Raw genomic sequence first — 15,214 nt, 5'->3', positions numbered from 1 at the left:
GTAGGACCTGTGATGAGGAGGATGGGGTGATGGCGGTGCAGTTATGAGAATGGGGCCAATGATGCTGGAGTGAGAGCGTGAGTGGGCTTGGGAGAACGGGTTGAGCTATCCATAGAGCTGGGGGAGGCTGGAGGAAGGAATAGGTGAACTCCGGGGAGGCAGAGGACTGTGGCTGAGAATACAATTGTGGGAGTGTTCTTTTAGCAAGTATGGCAGGGAAGGGTCCCTGGTGCAGGGTGGCAGTGGTGAGGGGTATGGGGAGAAGGGTGCACCTGGGTCATCCCTCCATGGAATATGGGTGTGTTCGTGTGGTCATAGGATACTCTCAGTGGCTGTAAACTCACACAACAAAGTTTCAGATTCCCATTCTGGGGAATCCTGCTACATTCTCCACAGGGTGACAAGAATCTCTAGAGTACATAGGCGGTGCCTAATAAAAGAAAACAGCAATATGGCAAGCCCTCAATATTAATGCTTATATTTATGAACCTTATTCTTGAAAAATTGAAACATAGCCTAATAATATCTGTTGCCTAAGAGTTACTTCCTGGAACCCCCTTGTTACTTAAATGTGACTTCTCTGAGCCAAATTAAGCAAATAAACTCATTACCCTCCCACGGTGTGAGACATAACCTCTCCGGATAAGCCTCCCTGGCACGAAGGGATTATTACCAAGTGCCAACCAGTAATGCATTTGGAAAAAGACCTGAGCAAAAGGGGGAAAATTAAATGTAAAAGAATTTTACAGCTAAGAGGTTTCAAAGGAGTCAGGTCATTCCAGAGGTTATACTTATGCATATCTCTGGCAGATCTCACAAACTTCCACAGTAAACAATGTCTCAAATACCACTGCTTCCAAGAGCTCTAGAGACATCTGGACACTATAGGCAAGGCACACAACCCCATGAAATCAGCACCCCATCGGTGGACCTTACCTTGGAATATATGATAAACTATTTTCCCAACGTAAGAGTTAGACTCATTTAAAATTTCCCTACATAAGATTCTCTCTTTTTTTTAAGATTTATTTTATTTATTTCTCTCCCCTTCCCGCCCCCCTGTTGTCTGCTCTCTGTGTCTACTTGCTGTGTGTTCTTCTGTGTCCAGTTGCACCCTCGGTGGCACTGGGAAACTGCATCTCTTTTTCGTTAGGTCATCTTGCTGTGTCAGCTCTCGGTGCGTGCAGCGCGACTCCTGGGCAGGCTGCGCTTTTTTCACGTGGGGCAGCTCTCCTTGCAGAGTGCACTCCTTGCGCCAGGGGGCACTCCCACGTGGGGGTGCCCTTGAGTGGCAGGGCACTCATTGTGTGGGACAGCTCTGCGCATGGGCCAGCTCACCACATGGGTCAGGAGGCCCTGGATATCGAGCCCTGGACCCTCCCATATAGTAGGCAGATGTTCTATCAGTTGAGCCACGTCCGTTTCCCTACACATGATTCTTTGAACCATTTATTTGAACTTGTAATTAGCATTCTACCTGTTAAATGTATGTTCCAGAGACTTAAATCTTTGGTCTGTTCATATGCTGGTTGAGCTCTGAATCTCAGCAGAGTTGCAGCCAACACCTACTCTCCAGTTCATCAGACTCACCCGGGACAACTAAATAAATGATGATGATGGACAACCTCCATCCCTCAAAAAACAGAGCATCTACAACTGTAAGTAAAGCTGTTCCTTCCATCTTCCCAATAACAGCTAAGACCCCTCTCATTCTGAAGCAGAGTGGGCATCACCAATCCAAAACCCTCAAGCTTGAAGATTGAACAAACATAAGGGGGGAATGCAACCACGGACCAAAGTAGACTTTTTACTTATTATTGCAGTAATGGAAGAACTTGTAACATTGGTATAAAGATAGTGGTTACCAGAGGTTCTGAGAGGAGGGGAGGAGGATAGGGCATTTTTAGGACATTGGAATTATTCTGTATGATTATGCAATGGCAGATACAGGCCATCATACATTTTGTCAAGCCTGTAAAATTGTACGGTGCAAAGTGTAAGCCATAATGTAGACTATAGATATGGCTAGTAGCAATGCTTCAATGTCTGTTCATCAATTGTAACAAATGCACCACATTAATGTAAGATGTTATTAATAGGGAAAAATGTAAGGGGGATATATGGGAATCCCCTATATTTTCATGTAATTTTTCTATAACTAAAACTTATTTAAAAATAAAGTAAAACAAACAAACACAAAAAAACCCCCAAAACTACAAATGCTGGAAAGGATGTGGAGAAACAGAATACTCCTTCACTGTTGGTGGGAATGTAAAATGGTGCAGCCTCTGTGGAAGACAGTTTGGAGGCACCTCAAGAAGCTGAAAATAGAACTGCCACCTGATCCAGAAATTGCATTACTAGAAATATATTCAGAAGAACTGCAAGCAAGGACACAAACTGACATTTGCACACCAATGTTCATAGCAGGATTATTCACAAATGCTAAAATATGGAACCAGCCCAAGTGTCCATCAATCGGTGAATGGATAAACAAAATATGGTACAAATACACAATGGACTACTATTCAGCTGTAAGAAGAATATCAGGATGTGTATGCCAACATGGATGAACACAGAGGATATTATGATGAGTGCAATAAGCCAGATGCAAAAGGACAAATATTATATGGTCTCACTAATGTGAACTAAATGCGATAAGTAAACTCAGAAGTAAACTCTGGAGTAGAGTATAGGTTACTAGGAAATAGAATGTTGGTTAAGAATGGGAGATGATGCTTAAAGTATGTAGCATTATTAATAAGGTTAATTGTAAAAGTGTGGAAATGAACAGAGTTGAGAGTAACACATTATAATGATTATAACTAAAACTGCTGATTTGGCTGAAAGGGGTAGTCTGTGATTTATCAGTGTCAATTGAAAAGAAACTAGAGAATAATCTAGGGAATGTATAACAGTGATTTCAGTGGTAGAGGAAGATTGTGGTTAATAGTATAAATACATCTATACTATTCTTTTACAAAGTGCTAAGAATATAGTGATACATGGGAAAAGTACAATAATGCAACTTATAGATGATAGTTAACAGTAATATTGTAATATTTTGCACAAGTGGCAAAAAGATATTTCAATACTAAAGGGTATAACAGAGTATGGGATTTTTCCTTTTGGAGTAATGAAAATGTTCTAAAATTGACTGAGGTGATGACGGCACAATTCTGCGATGAAAATGAGAGCCACTGAGTGCGCACTTTGAATTGATTGTTCAAAGCATGAGACTGTATAACACAGGGAATCCAGCGGTGGATGATGGACTGAGGTTAACAGGACAATTATGAGAATGTTTTCTCCTGAACATTAACAAATAAATAACAGTAAAACGGGGTGTTAATATTTGGGTGAGTTGGGAGAAAGATACACCAAATGCAGATAAGGGCTATAGTTAGCAGTAATATATATTTTTAGGAGGTACCAGGGATTGAACCCAGAAACTTGTATGTGGAAATCCTGTGCTCAACCACTGAGCCACATCAGCTCCCCTTTCTGGGAGCTCCCGTGTGGGAAGCAGGCGCTCAACTGCTTCCCCAGTAGTAATATTTTGACTACCTTCTTTCACGGTTTGTAACAAATGTTTCACAACGTAGGTGGTGGGGGGATGTATGAGAGCCTTGGATGACCATATGTGTATTAGTCAGCCAAAGGGGTGCTGATGCAAAATACCAGAAATCGGTTGGTTTTTAAAAGGGTATTTATTTGGGTAGAAGCTCACAGTTACCAGGTCATAAAGTGCAAGTTACCTCCCTCACCAAAGCCTGTTACTCCATGTTAGGGCAAGACGGCTGCCGGCGTCTGCGAGGGCTCAGGCTTCCTGGGCTCCTCTCTTCCCAGGGCTTGCCTCTCTCTGGGCTCAGCCACTCTGCTGGCTCTACAAGGCCACCTGCGGACCATCAGGCAAATGGCTCTGTCTCTCTCCCCGGAGCTCAGTTCTCTCCAGGTGCAGCTGCTCTGCGTTCTCCCATGTGTTTACTTCCCGGGCTCCAGTTCAAAGCTAATCTTGTCTTTTATGTTTTTCTCTGTGAGTCCCCACCCACCAAGGGGGGGGTGGGTGGGGGGGAATGCAATATCCTACTGACAATCAAAGCCTTAATCATTAATTAAAAAATGAAACCTCTGAATCCAATGGTCTAGCCTGGAGGGATAGACCAGTTTACAAACATAATCCAGTATCTATTTCTGGAATTCATAAACAATATCAAACTGCCACAATACGCATGTTTGTAAATTCACAAAATTTACTACATATTTATTATTTATGCATGTTCATGTATGAATGAAAACTTCAATAAAATTTTCTTAAGTATAGTAAGATCCAAGCCAAGAGCGGAATTGGGGTTCTGAGAACTCGGGGTCAATGGCCACCCACGCTGCAAAGGAGGCAGGAAGAAGCTTCCATCTTACCTTGTCATTGACAAAGCGATGCCCAAAATGTGACTGGAGCTCGGGCCGCTCCTGGTATAATCCCCAAGGCTGGGCAAGACTCAGGGGCAGAGACTCCGGCCAATGTGGGCTGAAGCCCACGACCCCACGTGGGTGCCCGCGGGGATGTCTCAGGACCTGCCGGAGTGACGCCTGTTGCCAGTAACTGCGGGCCCCCAACTCAGGAGCCTCAGCGTAGAAATCAGCAAGGGACCCGGGAGGGGCGCCCGTGGACTAGACAGACAGAGCCCTGGAGGAATGACGGCTGGACCCCCAATGCTGAAGCTTCTTCTCCCCACACACCCTCTCCCTTCCTCTAACTGTCCCTCCCTCCCGGGGACACTCGCAGGCAGGGAGGACAGGGTCACGGGGCTCAAGGTCACCAGCTAGGGAAGGTGGCATCCCCCTCCCCTACATCGCCCCTGGGACCAGCCTCCTGAGGGCCTGGGAGGTCCTGGGGCAGATCCCCGCAGCGCTCACTTTCCAGCTCTCTTCTCTCCCCACTGCCCTTAGCGCCAGCAGTGCCTGGAGAGCGGACCCGGGGGTGCAGCACCAGGACGGACCAGGGCCACCTTTCCTTGCCAGGCGGCTTCCAAGATGAAGGACAGGCACGACCCCCAAGTCCAGAATGTCCTTCCAGCCCACGGCCGCCCCTTTGGGGAAAGAGCTGTGGGGCTGGGCGGGCCCCAAGAGAAGGAAAAGGCTGCCACCTGGAACCACAGGGGACTTTGGGGTCGAGCCCAGGGAGGGCGGCTTGGCTGGGGCTGCTTCCCTTTCCATACCTGGCTTGCCCATTTCTGTGAAGAAGTCTGGTGGAATTTTGATAGGAAATGCACTGAATGTGTATATTGCTTTGGGTAGGATTGACATCTTAACAATATTTAGTGTTTTAATCTATGAACTTGAGATGTCCTTTCATTTATTTAGGTCTTTTTTTTTTTTACACCTTTATCAATGTTTACTAGTTTTCCATGTACAGATCCTTTACATCCTCAGTTACGTTTATTCCTAGGTATTTGATTCTTTTACTTGCTATGCAAATGCAATTTTTCTCTTGATTTCCTCTTCAGATTGCTCACGACTAGTGTGTAGACCCCCCACTGATTTTGCTGAATTTCTTTATTAGCTCTAGTAGCTTGGTGGTGGAGTTTTTGGGATTCTTTACGTATAAGATCATGTCATCTGCAAATAGGGAGGATTTTACTTCTTTTCTTGTTTGTATGTAGGATTGACATCTTCATGATATTTAGTCTTCCAATCCGTGAACACAAAATGTCTTTCCGTTTGTTTAGGTCTCCATTGATTTCTTTTAGCATTGTTTTGTAGTTTTCTGCATATAGGTCCTGTACTTCCTTGGTTAAATTGATTCCTAGGTATTTGAGACTTTTTGTTACTATTGTAAATGGAATTTCCCTCGATTTCCTCTTTAGATTGTTCAATACTAGTGTACAGAAACATTACTGCTTTTTCATGTTCATCTTGTATTCTGCCACTTTGCTGAACTCATTTATTAGCTCAAGTAGCGTTGTCATAGATATTTCAAAATTTTCTGAATGTATTTTCATGTCATCCACAAAAAGTGAGCGTTTTACCTCCTTGTTTCCTGTTTGAATGCCTTTTATTTTATTTTTTCTTGTCTAATTGCTTTAGTTAGAACTTGTAGCACAATGTTGAATAAACAGTGGTGCTGGTTGGCATCCTTCTCTTGTTACCGATCTTAGAGGGAAAGCTTTCAACCATTCCCCATTAAGTACAATGTTGGTTGCATGCTTTTCACATATGCCTTTATCATAGTAAGGAATTTTCCTTCTAGTCCTATCTTTCGAAGTGTTTTTATCAAGAAAGGATGCTATCTTTTCAAATCCAAATGCCCTATCTTCGAATTCACTTATTCAGTTCATCGAACATTTCAAATCTTTGGTTACATACCTCTAAAGTTTTTTCTCTTTAAATTTTTTATTTTTTAGGAGGTACAATATCTTGAAAGGGGAAGCAGGCACTCACCACCCAGCTGCACCCACTCCCCTGTCTCTAATATGCCTTTAATCTCATCCATTGTCTTTCATTCCCATAAGCTCTGTTACTTCTTTTTTTTTGCAGGCCTTTTAATTGTTCTTCCTGCTCACCCAGCGTCACCTGAACATCCCGAAGCTTTAGTAACATTTCCCTTCGTCTCCTAACTTGATTAAGGAGGTTTGTCTGAGCATCGTTACTAGTCGCCTGCAATCCCCAGTCTCCTCTCCAGCCTCGGCTTGCTCCTCTGGCTGGGCCACACTTCCCGGGTCTTAGTGTCGTTCTCTCTGTTGATAGGCCTCTGCTTATGTTGATGATTTCACTCTGTTGATCAATTTCTCTTTCTGGCCTAGTGTTTTTATTTCACAGCTCTTCTTTGAGTTTTAATTATTTTTTTTCTAAGTCTTTAATACTGTCCTGTTAAGAGGACAGAACTGAGGCAGGGGGCCGCCGGTGGGGCCCGACTCCCGCGCCTGGACAAGAGCCGGGAGCCGGGCCGGTCTTCTCGCACTTCCCCGGCCGGCCGGCAGGTGGCGCCTCGGCACCGCCCCGCGCGGGGCTGGTCCACCTTGCGCTGCGGTTCCGAGCCCGCGCCCCCCGGGCCGCTTCGAGGCCTGCGCGCTGCGGGGCAGGAGCGCGCCCCGCCTGTGCTCCTCCGACGCCCTCCCGTTCGAGGCCTCTGGCCTGGAGATCTTTCTCTCCACCACCCTTCGCCAGGCCAGGCTCCGCAGTTAAGGCTGAGGTGCGGGGGTCGCGCCTAGATCGCCCACCGCGTCTAGAAAAGGGGGCGGGGGGAGACGAGGGCTCGTCCGCGACCTGGACCCGAGACCTCCCGCACCCTGGGCGACGATCACTCCCTAGACCAACAAATCCCGCAAAAATCCTCCGCCTCTTTGTGGCCGTCGGGGCGTCCCGACGCGGGGCTGGTGGAGCAGGCGGTGCGGGGACGAGGCGGGATTCCAGCCCGCGGGGAAGGGGTGGGCGCGCGGGAGGCCCGGAGGGGCCCGGCTCTGCGACTTCAGCCCCTGGGGAGGCTAGAGGGTCTGTCCGCGTCTCTGGACTGCGGGGTACCCACCGCGGGTCTCCCGGGGTATCCTCCACCGCCTGGGGCTCCCTCCTACGCTGGAAACGCAGGCCTAAGGCCGTGGGCAAAAAGCAGGACTCGCTGGGATTCGAACCCGGGACCCGTAGCGCCCAGGGTGAGAACCAGCCCCTCCACCAACGAGCCTGCTAACTACGAGCTCCCCTTTAGCGTCTTCTCCGCACTGACGCGCACACAGGCCGGTCACCCCCGCGCGGGAATCGCGGGTCCGTGGGTTCGCGGACTCCCCCCGTGCTCAGCCTTGCGCGGCCTGCGCTCCGCTCTGCGCACCGCACACGGTGAGGCAACAGCTCGCGCGGGGATGTGCGGGCGGTTCCCGAAGGCCCTCGAGTGGCCACAGCACACTGGCGGCTGCTGGGGTGTGCCACCCGCACTCTAAGATAACACGCCGTACTGGAAAGCAGCCCCGGGCGCTGTGTAGATGAGCAGGGGTGATGTGTTCAATAAAGCTCAGCGCGCACACACACACACGTGGACTCAAGTGGAGGCAGATTGCAGCCGTGCCCAGGGTGCGGGACAGTGAACTCTGAAAAAGGGCTGGGTCTCCAAAATCACCAGTTGGGAAGCATGTTACTCTTAAATAACCAAGGAGAGACGAGGCATTTTATTTCATTTTACAGGAGAAGCCCAAGAAGACCAGGACCTGTGAAGGTCAGTGGAGGGCGCCGAGGCCCGACTGAGCCCCACGCTCCCAGAGCCGCGCTGCCGTCGCCCTGAAGGAGATCGTGGTGTTTTAAAAAGAGCCAGATGGAATATGAAACAACGCTTAAATTTATGATTATTATTTTTTATTTTTAAATTTATTTCTCTCCCCTCCCCCCCAGTTGTCTATTCTCTGTGTCCATTTGCTACACGTTCTTGTTTTTTGTCCGCTTCTGTTGTTGTCAGCAGCATGGGAATCTGTGGTTCTTTTTGTTGCGTCATCTTGTGTGTCAGCTCTCCGTGTGGGCGGCGCCATTCCTGGGCAGGCTGCACTTTCTTTTGCGCTGGGCAGCTCTCCTTACGGGGTGCACTCCTTGCGCGTGGGGCTCCCCTATGCGGGGGACACCCCTGCGTGGCAGGGCACTCCTCGCGCGCATCAGCACTGCACGTGGGCCAGCTCCCCACGGGTCAAGGAGGCCCGGGGTTTTAACTGTGGACCTCCGGTGTGGTAGGCGGAGCCCTAACCACTGGGCCAAGTCTGCCACCTAACTCCCGGACTTTAAATCATGTTACCTAGCTACAGTACCAAAACAGTTTGGTATTGACATAAAAATAGACGTAGACCAATGGAATTGGACTGAAGGTTGAACTCACATCTATGGTCAAGTGATTTTTGACAAGGCTGTCAAACCCACCCAACTGGGGCAGAACAGTCTATTCAACAAAGAGTAGCAATAAAAGAAAACATGAACAAATGGGACCTCCTCAGACTGAAACCCTTTTGTGATTCAAAGGACTTCATCAAGTAAGTGAAAAGGCAGCCTACTCAATGGGAGAAAATATTTGGAAATCACATATCCGGTAAGGGTTTGATTTCAATTCTATGTAAAGAGATCATACAACTCAACATTAAAAGAGCAAGCAATCCAATTTAAAAATCACAAAAGACTTAGACATTTCTCCAAAGCAGAAATACAAATGGTCAAAAAAAGCATATGAAAAAAGTGTTCAATATCACTAGCTCTTAGGGAAATGCAAATCAAAATGACAATGAGATATCATCTCACACCTCATAGAATGGCCATCATTAACAAACCAGAAAATAAGTGCTGGAGAGGATGTGGAGAAATAGGAACACTCCTTCACTGTTGGTGGGAGTATAAAATGGTGCAGCCTCTGTGGGTGACAGTTTGGTGGTTCCTCAGGAAACTAAATATAGAACTGCTACATGATCCAGCAATTCCTCTACTAGGAATACGTCCAGAAGAAATGAGAGTAGTGACACGAGCAGACATGTGCACACTGATGTTCATAGCGGTGTTGTTCACAATTGCCAAAAGATGGAAACCGCCGAAGTGTCCATCCACCAATGGGTAAACAAGATGTGTATATACTTATGATGGACTACTAGGCTGCAATAAGAAGAAATGAAATTGGGACACATAATACAGATGAATCTTGAAGACATTATAATAGGGGAAAAAGTCAGACACAAAAGGACAAATATTGTATGGTCTCACTAATATGAACTAAATGGGAAGAAAAAATGCATGGAGTTAAAATCTAGAGTATAGGTTATTAGGAGATAAGAGAAGGATTGTGAAATAGTGCTGATGCTAAATGTATATAGAAGTTTTAATTAACTTGACTGTAAAAGTGTGGAAATGGATAGAGTTGATGGTAACACATGATAGTAAGTAGCAGCTGGTTTATAAACGGGATTGTGGCTAAAAAGGGTAGTCTAGGGATGTAATTGTCAATTGAAAGAAAGCTAGAGAATAATCTAGGGACCAAATAACACAGTGAAGCCAGAGGGGAGTGAGAATTGTGGTTAATAGTACAAATGCAAGAATGTTTTCTTATGAACTAGAACAGATGTACATCACTATTCCAGGGTGGTGGGAATGTAGAGAAGCATGGGAAAAATACAGTTAATGTAACCTATGGACTATAATTAACAGCAATATTGTAACATTCTTGCATCACTGCCAAAGATGTACTGTGTTAATAATAGGGGGAATGGAAAAAATAAGGCAAGTGTATGCTCTGGACCATAGTTAGCGGTAACGTAATATCATCATATTATAATCCGTAAGAAATGTTCCACAGCGGTGTGGTATGTCGGTGAAGGGGTGCTGGGTGGGAATTCTACACATGTGCATTGTTCTGTAAGTTCACAACTTCTGAAATAAAAAGATATTTTAAGCAAGCAAAGAACGCAAGCAAAAATTAATACATGAAACTAAAACATAAACATGATGTAAAATTCAAATACCTAAAATATTTTATGCCCTTACAGGGATTTTCTCTGTGAAAGATTTACTTTCTGAATTTCACAAGATTAAGCTTACTCCAGTTGGGGGCTACTCCCAAGAATAGCCTGCTTTATTTCTGAGCGTATCACTTCTTAATTTACTAGATTTTAACATCATGAGGAACCCAGAGCCAGAAAATAGACAGGCAGACCATGTTGCGGCTTTATCATTTTAAGAATTCACATTCCAAAAAGTTCTGACACCACTGCATTATCTCTGAATGTGGTTAACAGGGGAACATTTAAGCGATTAAAACAAAACAAAACAAAACCCTGTAGGAGGGAAATGCCACCACCCCGGGGACTCGGCCTGGGCCGCGGGCGCTGGGGGCCTGCCGTGGGCCCTGGAAGAAGTGTGAGGCCCCGGGCCGCGCCGCCCCGGGTGGCTGAAAGCCGGGAAGCTGCGCCCTGGACGGACAGCAGCTCCCCGGGATTGAAAACAGAACCTGCCGCGCCTGGATGACACGCACAGCATCTCCCACCCGAGGACTGGCTCGCCCCGCGCCCTCCCCTGCCTCCCGCCCGGGACCCCCCTGGGAGCGCGCCCAGCTGGGGCTGCGGGAACCTGGACCGCCGCCCGCCGCGCGCGCGTCCCGTGAGAAAGGAGCAGGTTCCCCCTTCTTGCCCCCGCGCCCCTGCACTCGGCGCCTCTGTCCCTCGGCCGTATATAATCTAAAGAGCGCGCAGGGGTCCACGGGTCCACGGGCCAAAGATTTCAGGGGGTCATGAGCTTGAATTGAAAAATACCAGCTTATCTTCATTTTCTCTGACCTCCGACGTTGAGTGTCATAAACCTACCTGCCGCGACGTTCTGCGAAGGGGCCCGCGGTTTTCAGGCGACTGGCAAAGGGGCCCGTGCAGCGTAAAAGGGTTAGGAGGCCCCGAGCGCGGGGCGCGGGCGCGGAACCCTCGGGCGCTCCCGCCGTCTCGCTGGCCACGCAGGGGCCGCGCCCTCGGGACCTAGGTTCCTTCAAGGAGCGACCACCCTGGCGTCCCCGAGTCTTCGGAATCTCACTCGGCCCCATGGGGGGGCTGTGGGTGCTCCAGGAGGGCGAACCCCTAGGTCTTCTGGGGAGAGTCGGACGGCTGCTTCAGCCCCACTGAACGGCCCGTCAGACCCCGCCCGCCCGGCCCCAGCCGCTGGAAGTGAGGCCTGCCCGCTCCGGGAGGCCGTCAGGCCACGGTCACCCACCCGCGAGCTCTGCCTGGCGACCTTCGGTTCCGCGGGGGGCGGCGGTCTCCGTCCAGCGGCGGCGCAGAGCCAGGGAGGGCCAGGGCGGGAGGGGAGGGGGGAGGGGGAGGGGGAGAGAGGGGAAGGGAGGGAGGGGGAAAGGGAGGGGAGAGGAAGTGAGGGGAAAGGGGAGGGGGAAAGGTAAAGAAAGGGAGGGGAAAAAGGAGGGGAGGGGGAAAGGAAGGGAGGGGAGGGGGAAAAGGAGGGAGGGGGAAAGGGAAGGGAGGGGAGAAGGGAGGGGAGGGGTGAAGAGAGGGGAGGGGATAAGGGAGGGGAGGGGCAAAGGGAGGGAGGGGAGGGGGAGGAGAAAGGAGCGGGGAGGATCTGCGCGGGTTCCGCGGCCGCGTTACCGCAGCCCGCACCCCGCCCTCCGGGGTCCACACCGCCGGAATCCGGAGCCGCCTCCGGGGTGACCATTCCTGTCCTTCCCACGCTGCGCTCGGGCGGACGAGCCTCCAGGCCTTCTCCCACGTGGACTCCCTCCTCCGGGCAACACAAAGGCGCGACCATTCTTCCACCTGGGGGGGTCCCCGCCGAGTCGCCCCCGCACAGCCCCGCATTCAGAGCCGAGCAGGCGACGTCCTCTCCCGGCTGCGCGAGCCCGCACTGGCCCGCAGCCCGGCTCCAGGCCCCCCACCCCCGCCCCGGGCTGGCGGCGCAGAGCAGTCCCTGGAGGCGGGCCCCGGCGAGGGAGGGCCAGGGCGCCAGGGGGGCGCGGGGCTGGGCACCCGGGGCTCCGCCGAGGGCCGCCGCCCGGCGTCCCGCGGTGAATCCCTGGCGCTCAGCCGGTGCCACCGCCGGCAACCGCGGGCCTTGAACTTCCCGGGTGTGAGAAGGAGAGAGCCGACTCCCGGTCCCTTCGCGTCCTGGAAGCCCGGACCCGGGTCCCCCGCCGTGCGCCCTGCGGCGCCACCTCTCCGCGACCTCTGGCATCCCCTGATTCCAGGAAAAACCTACAAGCTTGAAAAGCCAGCTTGGGCTACGAGAGGTCATTGTTTCCCTCTGGGGAGTTCGAGGTCACACGCTGAGGTCTCGGGGCGCAGAGAGCTGAGGAAAGAAAAGGAAATGTTTGTTGGATGAAAAGAAGGGCTCGTCCGGGATTTGAACCCGGGACCTCTCGCACCCTAAGCGAGAATCATACCCCTAGACCAACGAGCCACGGCGTGCTTGTGCTTCGGGCGATCTTAGTGGCCCTAGTGGCCGTCCCCCGGTCCCCAGAGAAAGGCGCAGCGGCGCAGGGAGGAGACTCCAGCTCCACCCGGAAGGGCCCGGCGCCCGGCGCGCTCCGCCCCGGCTGCAGCGGGCAGCGGCCCCCGCGCCCCAATCCCGCGGTCTCCGCCCACCACATACACCCCCGAGCGGGGCGGGGAGGGGGGCGCCCGGCTGCCAGCCTGCCTGTCGGCGCCACGCGGCAGGTCGCTGCGTCCCTTTACAGACGCCCTCGCAGCCGCGCGGGTCCCGGGGATTCGCTGCGGGCGCGGGATTCCCGCGAGGGCCCCCAGTCCAGCCGGACAGACGGACCTTCAGAGCCGACAGCGCCGCGTGGAGGGTCTTTGGGCCGAAAAGGCAGCGCCCCCAGGGGCACCCTTGGGACTTCACTAAAAGCCAGCTGCGTGCGTAGAGCAGGCGCCCTGCTTTCCGCCTTTTCCAGCCAGCGCCCCGCGCGCGTCTCCAAAAGTTTCCTCCCCCAAGTCCAAACCAGAGGACGACTCGCCCAACGTGGGGCTCGAACCCACGACTCTCTGAGATTAGGAATCTCCAGCTCTGCCGACTGAGCTAGCTGGGCGCCCGCGGCGGGGGGCGCAGCGTCTGCAGATCAGCGGCGCGGCGCGAGGGTGGCGGCAAACAGGCGAGCCAGCCCTGGACCCCACGTCCTCGCCCCCTCCTGGGGCCCGTCCCTCCCGGCCACCTGCTGCCCCGCGGGTCCCGTGCGGAGGACGAGCCTGCGGGGCAGCAGGGACCGCAGGAGAGGCGCGTGGAGGCAGGCCGGGCCTGGCTGCGGGATGCTTGTGGGCGCCTGTCGGCGTGTCCCAGCGTGACCCGCCCCGCCGCCCCGCTCCGTGCCAGGCCCGTGGCGCCCCCCGTGCCGCCGGCCCCTTCCCTCCCGCCCGCTCGGGGGCCCCGGGGCCTGGACCGGGGAAGCAGGGGCCGCGCGGCGGGGCCCACCGGGAGGCGGACGCTGCTCGCAAGAGCCGGAGCCGCCTCCTTCTCCCGCGAAAATGCAGACGTGGCCCGCGCATCCAACAGGCGAATCACATCCACCGAAGAAGCCGAGGCGCACGGCGAGCGTTTTTTCATGTGCTTTCTGGCCATTTCTACACGTTTTTGGTCAAGTCTTTGGCCCATTTTTAATTGGTTGTGTTTTTGTTGTTTAGTTGAAGGATTTCTGTATGTATTCTAGATATTCTTTGTCGCATATATGATTTCAAATATTTTCTCCCATTGTGTAAGTTGTCATTTTACTTTCATGATAAAGTTCTTTGAGGAACAATTTTTTTACCCTTTTTGATTAGGTCCCATTTGTCTGTTTTTTTTTTTTCTTTTGTTGCTGTGGGAAACAAACGCATGTTGTTTCCATGGAGGCAGGTTGCTTCCATGACCACTGAGTCAAGCTGTCCCTTGTGATTATCGGTGCGGATCACAATCTTGGCAGGGTCAGCACACCTGCAGGCAGAACAATAACATATAGAACAGAACGACCTGAGTAACAGGATTTATGAGCATAGTTACTGATTTTTATAATAATAGTTCCAGTACAGTTTGTTGGTGTTCATCAATCACTAGTTAATATAGAATGAGGTAAGGGTAGTAGGTAACTTGATTTTGTGCTGAATGTCACGTATGTTAGGGGTATATATACTAGCCCCTTGACTCAATAAAGTTGTCTGATGAGCTTGAGAGATCAATGCTCTCAGATCCCCTGACCCAATCTTTCTTTGTCTTTCATTCCCGATACTCGGGTCACCGACCAAGACTCCGACAGTTGCTTGTGTTTTCGGTGTAAAATCTAAGAAACCATTTCCTCGCACAAGGTGCTGAAGATGTTTCCCTACATTTTCTTCTAGGAGTTTGATAGTTCTAGCTCTTATATTCATTTATTTTATTTTTTTCCTAGTTCTTCTATTTAGATATTTTATCCACTTTTTTTTTTTTTGCAAATGGAGATCCAGTTTTCCCAGCACCATTTGTTGAAAAGACTATTTTTTTGTTTGTTTTTTTTTTGCCAATTGAGTGCTCTTTGCCATTTTATAAAAAAGTCATTTTTTCCATAAATGTGAGGGTTGATTTTTGAGCTCTCAACTGCCTTTGTGTCAGTGCCATGCTGTTTTTTTGAAATTTTATTTATTCATTTTTAAAAAAATATTACATTAAAAAAATATGAGGTCCCCATTCACCCCCACCGCCCCCACCCCACCACTCCCCCCAAAGTAACACTCTCCCCCTTCATCATGACACATCCATTGCATCTGGTGAA

General features: G+C 50.7%; 1 protein-coding gene and 2 non-coding genes across 9 annotated transcripts in view; all 3 read right to left on the bottom strand.

Moving 5' to 3' along the window:
* LOC131275640 (uncharacterized) overlaps positions 1-13,626 on the bottom strand; it is a 33,078-nt gene extending 19,452 nt beyond the window's left edge. For 2 of the 7 annotated variants that reach the window (XM_071211430.1, XM_071211434.1), the window contains exons 1-2: positions 12,881-13,039; positions 11,307-12,786 (exon numbers count right to left, since the gene is read on the bottom strand). In XM_071211430.1, coding sequence (XP_071067531.1) covers positions 11,479-12,732 — 1,254 coding nt within the window. In that variant the 5' untranslated portion in view covers positions 12,733-12,786; positions 12,881-13,039 and the 3' untranslated portion in view covers positions 11,307-11,478. The other 5 variants (XM_058286577.2, XM_071211433.1, XM_071211432.1 and 2 more) reach the window with 5 other exon arrangements.
* TRNAP-AGG (transfer RNA proline (anticodon AGG)) lies at positions 12,826-12,897 on the bottom strand. The gene has a single exon. It is a non-coding gene; the product is annotated as a tRNA-Pro (tRNA).
* On the bottom strand, positions 13,451-13,525 carry TRNAR-CCU (transfer RNA arginine (anticodon CCU)). The gene has a single exon. It is a non-coding gene; the product is annotated as a tRNA-Arg (tRNA).
* Positions 13,627-15,214: the final 1,588 nt, after the last annotated feature.

Source organism: Dasypus novemcinctus, chromosome 23 (genome assembly GCF_030445035.2).
Source record: "Dasypus novemcinctus isolate mDasNov1 chromosome 23, mDasNov1.1.hap2, whole genome shotgun sequence".
NCBI lineage: Eukaryota > Metazoa > Chordata > Mammalia > Cingulata > Dasypodidae > Dasypus > Dasypus novemcinctus.
Note: the sequence above shows the minus strand (reverse complement) of the source record. Positions and strands in the feature narration are given on the sequence as shown.